The sequence below is a fragment of the Schistocerca serialis genome, chromosome 12 (genome assembly GCF_023864345.2).
Source record: "Schistocerca serialis cubense isolate TAMUIC-IGC-003099 chromosome 12, iqSchSeri2.2, whole genome shotgun sequence".
Classification (NCBI taxonomy): domain Eukaryota; kingdom Metazoa; phylum Arthropoda; class Insecta; order Orthoptera; family Acrididae; genus Schistocerca; species Schistocerca serialis.
Genome location: NC_064649.1, coordinates 31,182,926 through 31,204,891, shown reverse-complemented (window position 1 = coordinate 31,204,891; position 21,966 = coordinate 31,182,926). Strand labels below are relative to the sequence as shown.

Sequence of the window (21,966 nt, the reverse complement as noted above, 5' to 3'; positions counted from 1 at the left end):
GTGTGTGGTCCACATTGCAGGTACTCAGCAAGTTTTGAAGCTGGCTGCCAGCTTCTTAAGGCGGCGTGTCTCCTCCTTCAGCCGCTCCTTTTCCCGAGCCTCAGCCTGTAGAAGGGAAGTGTGCTTATGTATAAATCCATCATTAGTTTCAGATGCCAGCCTATGTTCCCTAGCATTTATTCTGACATGTGAGGTCTACTGTTTTCATGACCTGGCAAGTCTATTTTAAATTTGGAAAGGTGAGGAATGCTCTTCCTGTTGCCACAATCATCAGTTAAAATAAGAAAAGGAAGTCTTAAATTGTCTCAACTGCCTGAACCATGTTAACTATGTTCTATGTTATCATATTTTAATTGTATCATATTTCTGAGGTAGAGGTTTGGAACAAGCCCACAATGACCACAGAAACCCACCTAAAAACCACATTCTGACTTGCCAGTGTAACAAACTAATGATCGTTAAGTATCGTGTGAATCTGATCTGGTATCATACATCTCACCACATTAAGAAATGTGCCATCCTAAAAGATCCATATCATCTCAATTTCTACATCAGCATGATCAATTTCTTTAAAAAAAAATTATTATTCTTGTGCCTGATACAATTGCTATGTTACATCAGGCACAACTTTCAAAAGAGGAAAACTGTTTGCTCTTGTCTTTATATGTTGAGGCCTGAAGCAGTTTTGTTAGACCAGTCAAATACTGATTCTCCCACCATTAGCTGTTTCTACAAATGTCCTCGAAGTCAGCTGTTCTAGTTTCTGATTTAGTCAGTACAATAATTCTCTCTCTTCAATTAAATATCGGAGGTAGACAACTTAATGCTCAGGCTACTTCTCATTCACTGCACAGAAAGTCATCCCATACAGACAGGACAAAAAAAGGAGGTGGGGGTACCTAACCTGGACAACACAAGCACATTTTACATTTCAAAAATGATTGTGTGTTTACATAGGAGCAAAAATTGATTGTGGAGGCAGAAATCCAGCAGCTAGAACCTAATTTCCAGAATTGGTATTACAGTGTTCACATTACCACCCCGACACAATATTGAGGAAGTGGTTTACAAAATCTGGTTTTGGGAGACTCATGTAAATGTAGCGAACGAACTGTACACATCTTAAAATAGCAGGCCAACTAAAGCATGTAAATAGTCACAAATGGAAATCTAACAATATGAAGTATACAATATTTAGGGACAGGAGCTGCAATCTGTATAATAAGAACTAGAATGGTACAAGAGAAACCACCTTGGTTATGCTCATTTGTGATGCAAAACGTGTAAGTGACAGGTCGGCTTTTATTATGCTAATGTGGATAAATATATTTTTTGTCTATGGAAGCCTGTGGCAACTGTAGATGCAATGTGATTGACTTTGTTGACAGAGGCATAATCTCATCTCTGCTAGCACTGCCAAAGTAAAGTCCTCAAAAGTATTATTTAAGTTCTGGAAGCAGATGAAAATCTGATGGGACCAAGTCAGGACAGTATGGAAGATGCTCAATGAAATGAAACCAAGTTCTTCAAGTTTTGCAAATGTTGCAGCACTCGTGCATGATTTGGCACTGTCATTCTGAAGGAGAGTGTTCCATGCATGGATAAACTCTTCAAATTCGTGGTTTCAGTTTTTCACACAAACCGGCAGTTACGTAACACACTGCCACGTTACACGCTACAATTCGGAGCCCTCTAGTGGTGGTGAGTTGCAACTTGCAGTGAAGCAGGGAAGTCAAACAAGTAATATGCATAACATGTAAACCTCAACTAATATGAAGAACAGAATAAAAAATGTGGATTTTTTTTTTTTCAGCATGCCCTCGTGAAAATCTATAGAAATTTGGCACTCTGGTGACGTTTCCAAATATTCTGTTAAAATTTGTGGCATCGTAGCCAGTCAATATCACAGAGAAAGAGAATAGTTCCAGGTACATTAGTTGGCACTAGAAGTTCTGCTGTTTTCTGACAGCCACAGCAGCAGCTATCAGTGCCGCCCAACCACTTGTCGCACAAGTGCCCTTTCTTTTTTTTTGTGCCACATCCTGAGCTGAGGCTCCACTTACACCACGATCACGTGGATAAGAGGCAGCCCAACTGCAGTTCTTGCACAGCTGTTGCCCAGTTATCAAGTAGCTCCACTTAGCAGCAGTTGAGGATCGTCATAGGGCAGATGCAACTTTGTCTACAAAAGTAATGTCAGAACTGGCCTCAAAACTTCTATTTATTTCTGTATTGAGAACAGTTGAAGTGTTCAACTTATACTGTATACTGGCTTTGCCAGGGACTTGAATTTGGATTTTCACAAGGACACTCTGTACCAAAGTTGAGTATGATACAAAATTTCTCTCAGAGATTATGTTCTCTCACTCCTTTGATTTCTGCCTCATAACCCACACTCCCTCCTGACAGGCCAAGAGTACCTTTGGCAATGAGATTTTACTGAGTCACTTCAGGACTGAAGGGGATTTACTAGCAGTATAATGAAAATGGGAAAATCTGGACCTTTTTTAATTAAAAGTGTGCAATTTGATCACAGAGAGGATAAAGACAAAGAGGGACGAATAGCATCTTTTCAGTTAGATACCTAAGGTCTATGCTGATATATTAGCCACTATGGGACCGGCTACTCATTTGTTGCATGTGGCATGTTTACCAACAAAAGGAGTTTTAAGTTATGATTGACAGAGAATTAACAAAAGTGGATCGAATCTTTTAGTCTATCATATTTTCAATATGTCTGGTGTAAAGTGTCTTGCACTGCCACACAGTATTTCACTGTCTTGGAACTGCCTTTGACATTAAATAATTTTTCTGATTATCAAAGAACATCTGAAATGGATTCTTCAGCTACCAGAGGTTTTGATATCTTCCTAGTATGCACATATTAATGTTAAGTACAGTCGGGGGGTGGGGGGGGTTACCCAGAAAAAAAAAATCTGAATTATTTTTTAAAATCTATATATTTTCAAATTGTTTGTGAGACAACTTTATCCCCTCCAAAATACTCTCTATTATAGCTAATTAATACATTTCTCCCACTGCTGCTTCGATTGTTCAAAACATTTTTTGTAGTTATCTTTAGAAATGGCTGACAGCTCTTCCCTCATTATTTTCTTGACTTCTTCAAAATTGTCAAATTGGTGTCCTTTTGTGCCCCTTTCCACATGTGGAAATAAGAAATAGTTGCACGGAGCCAGATTAGATGAGTAAGATGTATGGGGCAGCAGAACCATGCCATTTTTAGCAAAAAACTGTCTAACAGAGATGGCTGTGTGTGCAGGTGCGTTGTCATGTGGAAGAACCAGTCTCCTGTCAGCCACAAATCAGGCCTTTTTTGATTACCAGTGTTGTGCAATCTTGTTAAAACTTCTCAATAAAAGGTTTTGACTTACAGTCTGACCTGGGAGGAACAAGCCCTGAATGAACTATGCCCCTGGCACCAAAAAAGCATATCAGTATTGTTTTGATGTTCAATGTGACTTGACAACATTTTTTTGGAAGGGGTGGTGATGACATCTTCCACTGGCTTGACTGCTGCTTTGTTTCTGGGTTTGTAACCAAAGCACCATGACCCATCACCAGTAATGACCACTGACAGAAAATTTGGATCAGTTTGAAACTGTTGTTCCAAAGCACGACTTGTTTCAAATTGATTGTCAGTCAGAAACTGAGGAGGAACAAACTTTTTCACTGCCAAATCTTCTATTAAAATTCACTGAACTGAGCTCCAAGATAAACCACTAATCTCTGATAATTGATCAATTGTTTATGGAGGCTGTGTGAGCACAAGCTCTCAAGCTTCTTCAATATTTTTGTCAATTCGGGCAGTTGACGGGATGTCCTGAACATGGTTTGTCATCAGTTGACATGTAGCCATTTTTAAATCAAGCAAACCACTTGCACACTAGAGTTTTTCCCATAATGTCATTTTGGTAAGCTGTTTTCAACATTAAAAGAGTTTCAGCAGCGCTTTTACTGAGTAGAAAACAAAATTAACAAAATTTCACAGCTGCATGTTATCCACTTACACTTGCCATCATAAAAAACTAAATAAGAACAAAACAGCATTAGCAAAAACGATCCCTGTAGATGAACAGAACAAGCCAGGTTGACAACTCAGGTGGCACTGAACTGGCAATGAGTTGCGCTATACACGCCTAGTGACAGAATCCCCTCGTACCTCCTGTCTGTTGAGGAGCTAATTGTGCTTCCCTTCATTAGCTGCAGCAGAATCATTTATTGACATTAAAACTTAAGTGGATTACTGGGAAAGAAAGCATAGAAAGCACTACCTCATACGGGTATAAAGAAATCTGTTCAATTATGATTATCGTCATACGATATATCTAAGGCTTCAAGTCCCACTACAGGTCACATGGTTTAGTCATATGGAGACATTCATTGCCTCAATTGAACTATAAAAATATAAATAAATACAAGGTGTTTATATGAAGTACTCTTTTACAGTGCCCAGAACACTAACAGTATTTTTGTGCTAATGTCTCGTACTCTACGTTGAGAAACACACTACTACTGTGATGTCAGCAGTATATTATATACCAAAATACCAGAGGTATGACCATCTTTAACATCTCAAGGCACGAACTGGGAACACGTCACAAACTGAGAATCTTTATGAATTATGACTCACTGAAAGCACATGCAATTTGAAAATTTTGAAAAATCACCGCAAAACTTGCTGTTGGACAATTCCATTGCACAATGTAAAAACAGTTCTGTTATATGCACAATATTGACACTGGTTTTAAAGAGTGTAACTGTGCTAAATGACTTTCCTATACTATATGTGTATATGATTAAGCCAGTGTTATCATACAGATTCTCAATTAAAAAACAGCCATATTTCATCCAGTGACATTTACATCTCTTCTTTGGCAAGGATCTAACTTCACAAGTGACAAATGACAGTGAGAAGTAACCAGTTTTATCTCAATTAGTTTTGAAAGCTCTCATAATGTTTTCTGTCCACCTTCTCTCAACCTAATGAATTATCTGTCAGACAGCAGCAGTATCTGCATGTGACTGTTTATGAGATGTGAAACATGTCACCTACATCAAATAACTAGTGAATATAGTACTATACCTTTTCGAGGAATGCATTGAAGGTGAGTTTGACATTTCCTGCATCCAGATTGGCCGACCTTCGGTCTTCACAAACCACTGTTGCAAAGTCTTCAAATGATGTGTTCACCTGAAACAGATAGGTTTCATACTCACAATCTTTCAGTTCGAACAGTGTAAGATGAAATACTGCGGTTTAGGAAACAGCTGTTGAACCTAGAATAGCAGGTAATTAGATGTGTGTGTGTGTGTGTGTGTGTGTGTGTGTGTGTGTGTGTGTGTGTGCGCGCGCTTAACTGAGACTTAACAAGAATAAGGAACAGACATCGAATGATTATTCTAATGCTGGGAGTAAAGAATAAGCACTCACTGCATTGAGGAAATGTTGGCTATCACACAGGCACAAAGACAAGTATTTAAACATTCTAACTCAACTTTTGTTGGTCAAATCCATGACATTGTCTTTCCTCACATCAATAAAATTCTTTCATGGAAGGAATCTAACATGATGGTACCATGACAGCCCAAGACTTGTAGGGATGCAGATCTGCCAGATGTCCTGTACTGGAGTGAAATTTATCATGACAAATTCAAAGCCAAAGGATTTGGCAATGATCTGTATCATAGTGACATATTTCCTGCAGTCAATTGTAACAATGACATAATGAAACACCATTACCATTATCCATTTTCTTGTGGTGTCCTATACTGAAATCACATGTTCTTAAACACAATTTTTGATGATTCAATTACAATTTGATGAACAAAATTAAGAAATATAAACTTACAAGGAGGGATTTTTATTTTAATTTTTAGTGTTGCACACATGCTGCAGCAGTTATTATACTAGTCTGGTCCATAAGTTCACACCACTTATAACAAAAACTATATGTTACCCATGGCAGTGCTTGCGTATCAATAGTACTGTCACGGCCACTCCATTACCCTAATGCAAGATGTGGTCGCACGTGCAGCACCACTGCCGAGCAATGTGTGTGGAGGGTGTGGGCAGGAGCGCCCATCTAAGCATTCTGCTACTGAAGTCGCTAATGTAGACATTATGCAACAAATCTCTATCTCTCTCTCTCTCTCTCTGTCCCCTCTCACCCCCCCCCCCCCCCCCCCCTCCCCCAGCCCCCCAAAGTAGCCCATACTCCTCCTCAGGCTCCACACTACCTCAAAATTTCATCAAAATTGGTTCAGCAGTTTCGTTGTGACAACGTTCGTGTGTTACTTTCGCATTTAATAATATTAGTAGGAAATACGGATTAAACACATTGAGGGTTGTATAAGCATTGTATTCATCACGTTGAATCATATTATGCAGAACATACTGATCAATATAAGGATTTTCATAAATATGACACAGTTCAAATATCAACAGTTTTTACAAAGAGTAAATCTATTTCTGTATATCTCATTTTAGATAAAATTTTAAATCACCTTTTTATCCAATTTTGATGAAATAGAGCCTATGTGTCACCCCAAGCTATGCTTGACTTACCCATGTAGTAGTTTTGGAGATTAGAGTGTTCAAATAAACAGACTGATATGACAACTTTACAGTTTTATTATTAGTATAGATTAGTGGTAATGCTTGATGATTGTCTGCAGTACCATTTTAAGCTTGCAGTGCTGAGCTAAGAGTTGTGTAATTTTTAGTTTTGTAAAGGCTATCCTTCAGAAGGAAATTTTCTTCAGTAACGGTTTATGCCAAAATAGTTTACCTCCTTCATCGGGACTATCGTAAATATGCAATAACATGTCTTACAGAAGAGAGCACTTCTACAGGAATAGCCAATTTTCTTGAAATTCTATTTTTTCTTTTCCTTGTCATAAACTGATTTCATACAATGTAAATGACACCAATAAATAAAAATCTCCTACATATTCCTGTTATTTAATAGCTTTAACAGAAAGGTAGTGCCACTTGTCTGTCTTGTCCTTTTCTCAACTTCGTGTTTGTTATCACTGAGAGCAACAATAAGTGGTTGTTGTTTCATGGACAAACATTTCCCATGGCAAACAATTAAATAGAATATCCATTCTATAAATATGCTGTTGGACAGGCACAGTCCATCTACAATTTCTGATGCTGCATGGTGCACCTTCGCTATGTAAAATGTATTTGCTCTACAGCGGGAACACACGATTCTGCTTTTAGCTTTAAAAATAGCTGATATAATCTAGCAATCTTTTGTACACAGAAATTCATAATCTCAAGTACTACAAAAGTAATATACCCAGTGATTATACTTTTTAATGCAAAGTCTGCAAATTAAGTGTCATGGTTACTTTATCTCAAAGCATCAACTATGTGGAGTAACCAGATGACAAGTTCATTTTGAAATATCAATGTCTGTGATGTAATTAGTTTTTTTAGACAAATCATTTCCTCAAAATCATCTGAGAAAGAATTAATTCCTCTGCAGACATCATGAATACATATACTGCCAGACGTAATTCTGTGATAGCACTTTGGAAATCATGGCTAGCAATGAGTACTAGACTGACGGAGACAGATGGGAGGCCAAAGATGCCACAGACTATGTAAGGAGCCATCCCAGCATTTACCTGACTCAATTTACAAGGGCCAGATGGGAATTTGAACCACTACTCTTCCCCAAAAGAAGGCCAGTCATCTAGAGCCACAATGAACTAAAAATGCAAAATTTGTATCTCAAACATCATTATTAAAATTAACTATGTGCATAATTCACAAATTTAATAATTTAACAAACAATTCACTGACAGCTGAAGACCATTACATTTACTTACCTGCACTTCAAAGCCTTTTTCCTTCAATATTTCCTTTATTATCTTCTTCTCATCATGGAACCTTGATTTGAGGTCCTCAACATAAAACTTGAAGAGATCAAGGGGTGTGGAACCTACAGAAAACATGTAACACTTTAGTCAATAGACATATAAATAAAAGTAAGTGTGTGTGTGTGTGTGTGTGTGTGTGTGTGTGTGAGAGAGAGAGAGAGAGAGAGAGAGAGAGAGAGAGAGAGAGAGAGAGAAAGAGAGGGGGGGGGGGGGGGGGGGGGGAATCATGTGGATTACTAATTTGCACTTGGTGCCATAACAAGATATTCAAGTCTGATGTTAACATTAAAATTGATTTGCACAAGACTGCAATCTATAGTTATACTTACAAAATATAAACAAATTAAATATCTTGGGACAATCTTTTATAAAAATGAGGACCATGTTCCAATTTTTATGAACTTACTATGTGATGCAGTTAGGTCTTTATAAGATTTCAAAGTGTTGGAAAGGCTGACAATTTGTTCTAAATGTCCAGAAATGAAAACTGTGCACTTCACAAAGGAACAAAAGTAATATTCTACAATTACAACATCTGTGAGTCACAGGTGAGGCAGTCCCTTCGTACAAATACTTGCATATAACACTGTAATAGTTTGCATAGGTATGAAATGAGATGATCACACATGCTCAGTTGTAGGTACAGCAACTGGCCAACTTCGGTTCCTTAGCAGGGATACTGGTAAAATGCTATCAGTCTACAAGGGAGACCACCTCTAAGTCCTAATTGTTCCAGTGTGAAAGATCGATACCAAATTGGATTAACACAGGACAGTGAATGAAAAATAAAGAAGAGCAGCACAAGCGGTCGCAGGTTTGTTTGACTTATGAAGAAGCATCACGAATATATTGAAAAACCTTAATTGGCAGAAGTTTTTAAGGTAGATGCCAATTATGTTGAGAAAACATACAAATTTTTGAGATCCAGTATTAAGTGAGGAATATAGAGATCTTCATTCTACTATGTATCACTCCTGCAGGAACCATGAAGACAAGATTAGACTACATCACACACGGGAATGCAAGCAATCATTCTTCTAACACTCTGTACGGGAAAAACTGCAACGTGTGTGGGAAAACACTAACATCTGGTACCATGCTAAGTACTGTCTGCCATGCACTTAACAGTGGTTTACAGAGCATGCACTGTATTTACTCGAATCTAAGCCGCACTTTTTTTCCGGTTTTTGTAATCCAAAAAACCGCATGCGGCTTAGAATCGAGTGCAAAGTAAGCAGAAGTTCTGAAAAATGTTGGTAGGTGCCACCACAACTAACGTCTGCTGTTGAATATATGTAGCACTACACAGGCATACTTTGCAGGCACAAAGATAAATACTGGTGCCAAAACCTTTGCATCAGTAAATAAATTAAAAGGTGGAAGATGAGCTTCTTTCTCCGCCCCGAGTTTCGACCACTGCATTTTCATACATTATCCAATGAAGTACACACAAATTCGGTATTGTTCATCTTTGAATGTAGCAGCCTTTGAATGTACTACGAAAATCTGACTGGCAAGACTGTTTGGGATGTTTGTCTGTCAATATGGCTAACTCTACGTTCTGAATTTTTTCCTACCTGTGACAAGAGATAGTTGCTTAGGAACTTTTATGAATTGTGAAGTAGTATTCTCTTCACCATAAGAATAATACGAATGTAAACATTTTGCCACGTATTCTTTCGTGTTTGCTGCTATCTCATTTAAATCCTGTCTGCCTAATAAACTACAAAACTAGAGTGAGACAACAGCAAACGCGGAAGAATATACATATCATGTCATGTTTATATTCATATTATTCTTATGACGAATAGTGATACAGTCAGAAATGAAGCACGGCAACTGACAAGATTTTAAAATCTAAGATGACTCTAATTTCTGTGCAGAATGTAATGTATTAAAGAGGCGTCTGCAAAGATTTTTAAACGGAGAAAAATTTTCGGTAAACTCTCATTTAGGACATCATCTATCATACGCAGTCTATTATTTGGTTCTTGTTGATCATTATCAAAGAAAGTAGCAGTGCAAGTAACAACAAAAAGCAGTCTATTGCCATTGTTTCGCTAATGAGATGATACCTCTCTTTTCTTTTAATTTTAAGCAGCGGTAACGTGCACAAAAGCAAGCCATGCCAAAAGCGGCGACAGGTCGTAAACACTCATTATCGGAATGGGACAAACAATGCATCACACAGTACAATAATGCATTTTCAGCTTAGAATGACGTAAAAACCTATAACAAAGAGAACGGCACTTATCAGATCAAAGAAAAATAAGCAATCACTTCAAACCAGACAAAGCACATGAGAAAGGAAGGGTAGCCGTATAAATACGGACGGAGCGCCTGACGCATAGCAATGCCTACCTGGTAAAGCTTCACTGCTAAGCTTACGACTCAAACCAAACTACTGTAGCTGTATCGTCACTCATTCAACCTAAATTGTGTCTCAGATTACACTGGACCAACTTTGTTTCGATTTGGAGGTGCGGTCTAAAACTTATCTCTCCCCTTGAATTTCGAGTCTCAAATTTCAGGTGCGGCTTAGATTCGGGAAATTTTTTTTCCTTGATTTCGAGTCTCATTTTTCAGGTGCGGCTTAGATTCGAGTAAATACGGTATATAGATGTCAATAAAAGCATTCCAGAAAACCACCAGATACTCCATAAAAGGTCTTATAAAATATCTTTGAGAAAGTTATTTTACTTCTTATACTTCTGGAAGCATGTCATTAATCAATCACACCAAGAAAACCCGAGAGATCACATCATTTTATTGCATAATACTGGCCTAATATAAGACTGGGCAACGCCAGATGATCAGCTAGTAAGGATACACTTCTCACTTACAAACGTACAAGATTGAGCTTCAGCAAATGCTAGTTTCCATTTTTACATTAACAGAACTATCCGAGTTTAAGAAAATTTTGTTCAGAACGTTACAGATGTATATGTGAAACAGAACCAAATACTAGCTGTAAATCTTGAAATACCCTTGTTCTCCTAAAAACTACACAGGCACTAGAATACACCTCTCAGACATGTTTCCCTTACATTCATAAGCCAACTTACACTGATGATCCAAAATACAGGACCACTGCTCACTGTGAGATTGAATGCTGTCTAGTGGTGTTGCAGGCACGACACAGTAAGGGATGTCTGCAAGTGGAGCAGAGACAAATGGAGAATCATTCTAGCAACAAGTATGGGCAGCAAATTTGAAAACCCACTGACGTATGCAACTCTGTAAATGGGCAGATTGTTATGGTTCAAAGCCTCAGAATGAGGAACTTTGAAACAGCAAAGGTGGTCATCTGTTCACATTCTACTGTTGTAAACATCTGTGGTAGTTGATGAAACTGTCAAAGAAGTCTGGGATATGAGGCACATCCATTTTGTAAAGACTGAGAGGCATCATTCAATGGCAGATCTGGTGAAAGTACATTTCTGGCACAAGTTCAAGTGTTCTGGAGTACACCGTTCAGTGCACAATGCTCAAGATGAAGCTATGTAGACACAAAAGCATCAACAATTACAGTTGCAGTGTCCACGGTATCTCTGAGACGACTGTGGATCATAGGAAATGTGTCACCTAGTCAGATGACTCTTGTTCCTCGCTAAACCAGGTTGATTGATGGTGTTGTCCACATGTGCTGTCATCCTGCAGAGCAGCTGCTAGAAACGTGCATTGCACCACAGATGAGATCTTACGATAGTGGGACAGTATTATGCTATGGGGGACATTTACTTCTGTTTCCACAGGACCTGTGGTAGTAATCTAAGGCACCGTGACAGCTGTGGACCACGTGAACATAACTACAGATCATCTGCATGCCTTCATGCTCGAAGTCATGCTCAACGGAAATACCGAGTGGTTCTAAATAAGTGTAGCATGATGATCTATAATTATCGTATGGCAGTGAAACTTGGTATATACACTAACGTGTTAATGCAGAACCAATTTACGCTGAAAAATTTCCAACTGTGGTCACCAGGTAGAAACCTAGCGCTGTACATTGTTCATGTGATGGTGTGACATCCACCAGAGGGTGCAGTGAATACACTGAACTGCTGAGTTTGGGATGCTGTTAAAGTGGTGTTGTGCACAAAGAAGCCATTCCATTCACTTTACATGACTCCATGGTGTGGATTCACAAGAGCCTTTAGTATCGGTCCGTAGTCCTTCGAAGAAAATCCATCCAGAAGGCGTGTCAAGTATACTGTGACGTCTGCACATTATCAAGACCTCCTTGTACAGCATGTGATTCCTGCTTTGGAAGAGTGAACTGTGTGGAAACCACTGTTTTCATACAAGATGGGGCAACACCTCATGTCACTCGTCCAGTCAATGGTCTGCTAAATGCAACCTTCCACAAAGCTGTTATCTCCAAAGGTTTTCCACATGCACGGTCTGCAAGACTACCGGATCTGAATCCGTGCGATTTTTTGGCTCTGGGGAAGGAATGTGTTTACCAGGTACACTTTCGATCTATACCTGATCTGAACACTGATCTGAACACCAGTATACAGGAACGGCTTGCTCAGATTCCACTGGAACTGCTGCAAGCAACTGTTAATTACGTCATTTTACGGATGCAGTATCTTGTCGATGCCTCCGTTGCTCATACTGAAGAAGTACTGTCAACAGCAATCAATAATAAAATCAACGTTATGCCTTTTTCACTTGTTTCACTTTTTACACCTGCAGCCTGTTTCTAACACATATGGAAACACTTCTGTACGTCTTTTTTGCATTCACAGCACCAGATTTGCACCTGGTGGCCAAAATTTGAACTAATTTTTTTTTTTCCCAGTGTAAATCAATTCTATTTTTTCACTGCCACACAATAATTACAGACCACATTGGACCTCTGTGAGTAGTGCACTTTAATTATAACCACACAGCAGCATCTTCCAACAAGAGGACTCTCGATATCACAAGGCCAGTGTCATGTCATAGTGGTTTAAACAGCACGATAGTTAACTCACATTGACATCTTGGGCATCAAGTTTGCCTGATATGAACCTGATGATACACATGTGTGGCTATTGAGCACCAAATCTGCATCCAGAAATCACTGGCCCATAATTTAGAGAACCGCATGACCTGTGCTTAGACATCCAATGCCACATACATCCAGAAATGTCAAGAACTTGCTGACTCTGTAACACTAAGAATCAGTGCTGTATTGCATTCCAAAGATGGACTACTGCAGTATTAAGTGGCTGGTTATAGTACTATGGCAAATTAGTGCAAAGTCACACACACACACACACACACACACACACACACACACGACGTAATAATATCTTTTCCATAACTAACTCTGACGTGACACCATCAGGTTTGTTTCCATTCATCTCAAAGCACAGGAGCTCGATTTATGATAATATTTTGTATTCAACAGTTTGGAATTTCGTCAACCAAAGTTAATACAAGTTTTAGTGTCATCATCTTTGTTAGTTCCTACTTAAAAAAAAAAAAAAAAAACTGAAAACAGATATTGCATTCCCATACATCAGTGCCATGCGCTGGGACGATCAGCCTTACTGAATGTTTCCCCCAGTACCACGGCACACTGTCTCATCACTTGGAGGGGAGAGGGGGAAACTGCGAAAGTGCTGCATTTAAAAGGCAATGCAGTCACACTGCTTACAACTTGGTTTCATATTTCACATTGTTCAACAACAAACATCACAAACAAGACACACTTTCAGTGTTATTCAATCATTTTTTGGCGCACTGAAGACATAATATAATTTTTATATGGTACAAACTGCCCGCATATGTACACACAGACAGTTTCAGATTTTCACACTGAAGCTACCGTGTAGTTGTGACTGACTTAGTTTCATAATCGGAAAAAGGCATTCACGCAAATATGTTGAATTGAAATATTGTAGCACTTTTCCAACCTCATAATGAAGATGTGGAAATGCTATCTGAGGAAAGCAATGTAGACATCCTGCACAGTTTTAATGTAAAAGGATTTGTCTTTAAAATGGGAATTACTCTTCATATCAATCAGTTACATCTCCACTTGAACAGGGGTGCTTCCAACTCAAACAGAAAATGGTCTCGAAAACAGATGTAAGACTGATGGTGTTCCCAAAATATTTAGGAAACAATTCTTTCAAGACCGCAATGAATTCTTTAAGCATCCCCTTTTCTTCAATAGCATTGAGCTTGGGGAACTGCACTGTGTTTGTCCAAATGTGTCCCTGCTTATAATGAGATCTTCTATTAAAATGCATCCCTATCAAGTAATAAAGAAGTTTTTTCTCACCTTGCAATATTTTACTGTATGGAGTGTGCAGTCAAGTCCATTTAAAATGCAAGATCTGCAATCCATTCTGGATGTTCTCTTTTTTCCTTCATAAATTCAACAATATTGAGTTTTAAATCGAAAAATCATTCCATGCATGCCGTGTGACTTAACCAATGTACTCTCCACACTCTCTGTTCATTCCATCAAAAACTGTTGCAACTGACAGTGGAATAAGTGAAATAATGCACGTAACTTCAGAAATGTTACTATTCACACCACCAATTTCTTCTTGGGCTGCATACCTGCAAATTTAGCACAGAGTGCTTGCTGACATACTGAACGATGAATCCTGTCTGTCGACTGTAATATTTCTCTCTTTTATTATCAACTAAATCTTTAAATTATTTCTGCACAGTATTGTACTTGCAATGTCATTTCATAGCAAATTTGCAGTATCTGTCAATTATGTAACTGCATAATAGATCATAATTCTCATACCTCTGTTTTTGTCTTATGGAACCTGAAGCATATAATATGTCACAGCAGGACATTATGCAGAGAATTAATAGACAGTATGCTGCTTGACTTTTTGATTTTTTAAAATTTTTTTAGAAGCTTATTTCAGCTTTATTGCCCTGAACAGCACATCTGCAAACAATTGCATGTATTCATATTTTACATAGTATAAAATTTATAGAGGGTTTTTTTTTTACCTTGGATATTGTACTCACATGCTAATGTTTTAAATGGACATATGTCAACTTATAATAAATCATTGCTGCTGTACATAGTTGTAATATTTTTTCAGTAACATTTTAAAGTTGTTTGATGATTTGATATTGCATGTATATTATAATTCTTTTTTATTATTTACACAGTTGTGGAAATTCAGGTTTGACAGTCAATTGTTTACTCAAATATATTTCTGTTCCTGCAGATTGTATATCTATGGAACTGTTGTTGGTGTGTTTTGGTTATCTGTTATCCCTATACAAATTTCAATGATTTATTTAAAAACACTGTGTACATTTGAAATTGGTTTGTTCATTTGGTATAGCATGGGGATAATCCTTAGTGTGTATGTATATTTCAAATTCCTCCAAAATATTTACAATTGTGCTTTTCATATTTTGCGCAGGGTTTGTAGTGCATTTTCAGTGTTGCAAACTTTGTGTTTTTCTTTCTGAGAACACACAAAAGAAACAACTAACAACCAATAGACCTTCTTTACACACCTCAAAAATGACAAACATGAAGTTGAAACATTGAAAGCACATTGCAAATCCTGCACACAATCCCAAAAAGTCCAATCAAAAATATTTTGGAGGAATCTGAAATATAAACACACACAAGGGTTATCCTCATGATATACCAAATGGTCAAACCAATTCCAACCACACACAGTAAAAAAAAAAAAAAAAAAAAAAAAAAAAAAAAAAAAAAAAAAAAAAAAAAAAAAATTGAAATTTTATATAGGGATAATGGGTAACCAAACTGCCAGAGATTACAAACACATCAATATATTTGGGTAAACAACTAGCTGTCAAACTTTAATTCCCTGTCAAAATAGTAATGGAACGTATTATATTTGCAACATCATATCACTGAAACGCTTTAAAATGTTACTGAAAAAACGTAACATCCAACAACTACACAGCAGCAACAGTTTACTCATAGTTGAGACACATCCGTTTACGTCAGAATGTGAATACAACATTCAGTTTAAAAAACCTTTATAAATTATATATTATGTAAAATATAAAAAAATGAAATTGTTTTCTGATGTACTGATGAAGGCAATAAGGCTGAAATAAGCTTATGAACAAAAGTAGAATATCAAGCACCATACTCACTACTAATTCTCTGCATAAAGACGTTACGCATGGAAGGTGATACGATCACTCGTTGGAAAAGAGCTACACAATTTACTGACCAGGCTGGCCGAGCATGGCGGAGAAGCGCAGGTCGGCACTGATGGTGGGGTACAGCTCAACCCAGAGTGACATCGAGGTCAGCTTGCCCTGCTCATGCAGCTCGTCCAGCAGCGTCACAAACGCGTCACGGTTCTTCCGCTGCTGCCGCTTTGAGCGCTTCTTTTCCCGTTCCTTGTCTGCCTCCTCTTCCTTCTCCAGCTGCCGTATGTGCTCTTCGAATACAATCAAGGCGTCTTCCTTGTCCATACCTGAAATAATGACAGGACTGTTACATAACGAAAATATGTTCTCTCTACAGTATTATCGTACTCTCAGCTTGTGTAATATCTGTGTGGATTGCGTTAACATAAATGTTTCTTGGGCAAAATACTAACTCATATTGTAACATAACTGTCACTGACATTACAACCACAGTTGCAGTGGTCTTCCTCTGGGTCTACTATGTAGTCATGGGTTGATCTGACTGTCTACTGTGCACATTGTTACATTCCATTCCTAAAAAAATTGCTGGTATCATTGGTATATTAGAACCAAAGGCATCGGGATCTCCCGTAATCTGCTGCACCATTCGGTAAGAAATTTTGTGTATTTCGTTCATTATTCTGTACTGTAACAGCCATGTTTCTAATAAAATTGTGCACATGTTTAATTTCTAACACATGTTATTAAGGTCTCAGGCATAGGGTAAATTTTAAAATCTTTTCATCTCAGACCGTTTAGTACTCTCACAGAACAGTTTACAATAGGGGTGAATATTTACTGACGGTTACTGTCAGATAGTTCCCTGCAACTACTTCCTGTAAGTAACTGTAAATCTTTCAAGAGCAGATGTTAGAAGTGTTAACACACAATGGGTGGGAGTGTCTGTGAGAGGTGAGAGATCATGTTCCAAAAGATTTTTCTGGTATTGTTCAGAGCATGAAGGAAGAGGTAGCCTCAGGCTGCAGCTGTATTTTCAGTAGCAAAGAATAATTGACCGTATTCGTGTCCAACAAGAAAGCAAACTGGGCAGCAGGATGAGTTTAGAGCATGTAAGAATCTCATTCCAGAGCTTGTGATGAAAAAGCCATAACAATATCTAAACTTTACGAGAATGACAGCGATGGAGATGGAAGAAGTTCTCTCTATAATTTGACCTAAAATTTCCAATCTCGGTACTATTATGCATAAATCCATCAAAGGCAGATTGCTTGTGACACTAACATTTCTAGCGCTACATTTATTCTCGAGGTATGAATTTAAAAAAAAAGCTTCAGTCTATCTAAGTTTTTCACAATATTGTTTTACACTGATTTGTCTGTATTACTATCACCATCATCATCATCATCATCACTATTATCAATAACTGGATACCAGTGTCTGAGTTTAATCTGTACAGAACTGAAGATGATCACTATGTGATCGAAAATCGATTCTGCTATCAATAAAACATCAATATTATGGCCAACACTGGCCTTCCTTTTAATTTATGAACATGTAATGAACTGACCCAGCAGGTTAGCATCATCTGCAAACTCATGGTTGTCCAGAAGCATCTGCTGCGCCTCCTGCCACGTCGTGGAGTACTGGATGTTCATCATCGAGTCCAGTACCTCGGCCAGGCGCTTCATGTTCCGCTTCTTCATTATTTTCGCTTCTTCCTTCTCTTTCTTGGCCAAGTTGAAGATAACATCTTCATAGATATCGCGACGGTCCGATTCGGAGACATTCTTCCACACCTACAAACAAAAATGTTCTGTGATTTACTATAAAATCTATAAGGTTCCCAGAGTTTCAAACTAAACTGTATGCAACGTACAGTGGCCAAATAAAAAAATTAGAAATCCAAAATACACTGGAGCCGCATAGCTCTACGAATGGGCGAGAGAAAAATCATACTAGTACTCAATACTGATAAAGACAATAAGGCAGCAACTTGAAATGCTGTGCTGTACACATAACGAGAAACACGCTTTGAGCACAAAAGAGTGGTCTCACAGTGATATGAATCAATAAAATCATCTTCGGCTTTGAGCCACATGAAGATGTTAAATTTCTTTTTTCAGGCAAATTCTTCTCAGCCATTACGATCCTTATATAGCTGTGTTGCTGACTGTGACATCACTGAAGCTCACTGTGCCGCCAGATAAGGCAATGTTTGTAATCAATGTTTGCCCCTCCTTACAACTGCCGAAACCCACAATATCCCAAGTTGTAGACTGACATCTTTATTAAAGGAGTTTTCTGAGAGTTTAATACAAGCCACTTCTTGTTTGTCCTCGTAATGTAGTAAAAGTCTCGTCCAATCTAATTTGGTGTCCATTTTCTCAGGGGGGTTTGGCTAATACTGAGTTAAAAAATATATATATAAATGCAACTTCTTGCTCTGTTCTTCAGGAATATTTTCTTTGCCTACAAAATCTAACTTTAACTATACTCACTTTCACAGAAGATTATTTGTAGTTGTCTCTGTCAGTGGGGCAGATTTTCAGGATCTGAGACAACATTTGGTCAATGCTCTAGGTTCATTAGAACACTGTGTTTTTGTTCCAGACTGTCACAGCCGAACACAATCAGATACCACCCTGTACAGTCTGCACAGAATGCTGTGGCTGACAGATGTGCACATGGCAGGTCACACATGTGGTGTGCGGTAGTGGTGAGGTTCAGGGGCAGGCAGTGTGGGAGAAATGCCAAGCGGTGGAGGGGAAGTGTCGTTTTAAACTGAAGCATAAGATCACATTTTCTGTAAAAATTAAGTGAAGCATCTCCATTCCCACACTTGCATGGTGGCCATTTAAAAAAATCTGTCATCTCTTCTTTGGTTAGTATGTAAAAAATTCCACCAAAAATGCAGTGATATATTTTCGCCTGGCTTGTTAAACGTTTGTTAACTTTCAGAGAAGCGTCACAAGTGGCAAATTTGGAGTAAAACCTACACATTTCTCAGGCAGTAATGTTAAAATTTGGTTCTTTTGCCAAAAGCAGTGGAGTTTACACAGTCTCACATCACTAACACACTGTGTAGACTCAATTGAGAGAGAATTTTGAAACAATGGATTATTAAGTTTATTAAGTGTGGAACTGAGTAAAAGTAAAGTAGCTTATGAAATAGCACACCCTCGGTACAAAATAAACGTGTAGTGTCTTCACTTATGTTGTTCCGAAACCAGCAGAATTTCTCATTTCACCAGCTATCGACGGTCCTTAAAAATTACATTTTTTCATTGAAAAGTCTACAGTTAGTGAAATAACATGGTAAATAATGAAGTTTTGCTTAATAACCATATGGCAGAATACTCTCCTCTTTCCATGCTATCTTTTGCCAAAATCTCATTTCAATACCTTAAACAGTTTATGAAATACAGAGCTGGCTTTATCACTGACACGGCATAATCGATAGAGACATACACCCAAGTCTAAAGAAAAATTCAGCATATTAGATAAATTTCATTCACGGCAACATATTATGTAATAAGCACCCAACACCACAACATAGTGACATCTATTTTTCATTAATAAAATGATGGGCACAGCACCATGGACGTGATATATAAAGCTACAAGTAAAATAAAAATGGTTCTGTTATTGTTGACAAGCCGAAAGGTGGCAAACACTGTCGGCCTCTCCTTCCGAGCAAATGAACAAACTTGCTCAGCACTTTGGATGGAAATTGTTCACTGTGCATCAACCACTGTATCCTGCACAGGCTCTACAGGTGGATTTTTTTATAACAATCAAAAAACTGATTTAAGCTGAAACTACCTGTGCAACTCTAAGGAGGTCTTAATAAATACAGACCAAGTGGAAAAATGCCATCTACGTTCTTAAGATGGTTTTATTTCTCCTTTCTGACCCTGTAGTTTCCTGTATTGCTTGCTCAATATATAGACGACTGAACAACAGGCGAGATAGGTTACAGTACTGTCTCTCTCCCTTCTCAACCACTGCTTTCCTTTCATGTCCTCCAACTCCTATAGCTGCAGCCTTGTTTGTGTACAAGTTGTAGATAAGATTTTGCTCTATATTTTATGTCTACTACTTCCAGAATTTCAAAAAGTGTAGTCTGGCCAGTGTTGTAAAAGTTTTCTACAATTCCTGTAAATGTAGATTTGCCTTTCTTAAATCTATTCTGTAAGTACACTAATTGACTATTCTGTAATTTCTTGGTAGAATATTTTATACATTATGCATGAAAAAACACATAACATTGATGTAATATTCTACAATATTTGTTACTTATTTCAGAAACTGGTTTTCAGCTGTTATGCCATCGTCAGATACAAAGGTAACTGTGGTGAAGTGAAATTTTATTGGATCAAAGATTTTAAACTAGTGCATTTACAGCACATCTCCATAGCCAGATGTTTAAAATGTTAATGTTAGTGGGTGCTGGGAATCAACCTCAGCTATAAATGGCAGCATGAGCCTGATAATAGTTCAGTTTGTTGGTCTCAAGGCAGCAAGTACACATAACGGCAAAACTCGCAGCACCTGAAGAAGATGGCAGCATTGGTCGTCAAAATATTAAACATTCAGGAAGGCCGAACATGGATTTGTACCATCATCCTCCCAAATGAAAGTCCAATGTGCTAACCACAGAATAAAACAATAGGGATTACTTCAGTGTAAATGTGATGTAAGATTATTTAACTAAGATAAAATATGTGACAGATTAACCAATGGACTATATACAAATTACAACAGTTGTTCATAGAAAAAAATAAACTGAGCAATAAACTTTGATGACATGTTTCAATGGTGTGGCTTTGTAAATCACAGCTGCTTCACTTACTAGTATATCTTAGCTGTTTCTAATTCAGGATCTATTATAGACAAGTTCAATTTGTCCAGTCACACCTTTGGAACATGTCACCTAAGTTTATTATTCAACTTATTTTCTCCTTTGAGCAACTATTTTAATTTGTATAAAATCCATTACTTAATGTGTAATACATTTTACCTCAGTACAATAATTTTAAATCACACTTACACTGAAATAATCTCTTTTGTTTTATCCCTAAATCTAACGTTTTACATCTCTCATTACAGACAGAGCACAAGCTCAGAATGTTTTAAGGATAGAGAAGAAAATCGATCATGCCCTTTCAAAGAGCCCAGGATGATTCCGGGAAATCACAGAAAACCTAAATCAGGAAGGCCGAACATGGATTTGTACCATCATCCTCCCGAATGAAAGTACAATGTGCTAACCACAATGCCACCTTGCTCCGTCTGAGAAGGAGGGGAGGGAGGAAGGGGTGGGGGGAGAGGGGGGGGGCAGTCTGTCCCCACACATTGTTTAAATCTGTATATTGAGCAAGCCATACAGGAAACTGAGGAGAAATTCTGAAACTGAATTGCAGTTCAGATAAGACAAATAAATTAACAGTGTGCGTCCTGGTGTTCTGCCGAGTTGTCACCTCCATTTTATGCACAATATTTTGACGACAAACGCTGCCATCTTCTTCAGGTGCTGCAAGTTTTGCTGTTATGTGTACTTCCTACCTTGAGACCAACAAACTGTGAACTATTGTCAGTCTCATGCTGCCATTTATAGCTGAGGTTGATTCCCAGCACCCACTAAGCACTTTTATACTCTTTTGTTTTTCAGAGCTGGCACTGGTATTCTCTTAAACACAAATTCTGCCGGCTTTTTCCAGTTCTGGTGGATGTGATCGCTGATGAGATTTTAATGCATTGAGTGCCAGACCCTAAATGTTATTGAAACTGAAACCACTGTACCTGTTTATTACATTTTCTGATGCCTCAGACTTCTTAATTACGCTGTCCCAGAAGTATGACATTTGCATCACTATACTGCTATCATCTTACTGCATTTCACTGTATGCCATGTTTCCCTATGAGTCTGCTGATCTT

The 21,966-nt window shown here is 38.0% G+C and overlaps 1 protein-coding gene across 1 annotated transcript in view; it reads right to left on the bottom strand.

The window, feature by feature from the left end:
- The window catches only part of LOC126428387 (pre-mRNA-processing factor 40 homolog B), a 184,904-nt gene that overhangs the window by 53,454 nt on the left and 109,484 nt on the right, over window positions 1-21,966 (bottom strand). Inside the window, exons 9-13 of the mRNA XM_050090312.1 lie at window positions 17,597-17,825; window positions 16,107-16,355; window positions 7,861-7,973; window positions 5,105-5,212; window positions 30-105 (exon numbers count right to left, since the gene is read on the bottom strand). Of these exons, the coding sequence (XP_049946269.1) occupies window positions 30-105; window positions 5,105-5,212; window positions 7,861-7,973; window positions 16,107-16,355; window positions 17,597-17,825 (775 nt within the window). The remainder of the gene's footprint in view (window positions 1-29; window positions 106-5,104; window positions 5,213-7,860; window positions 7,974-16,106; window positions 16,356-17,596; window positions 17,826-21,966) is intronic.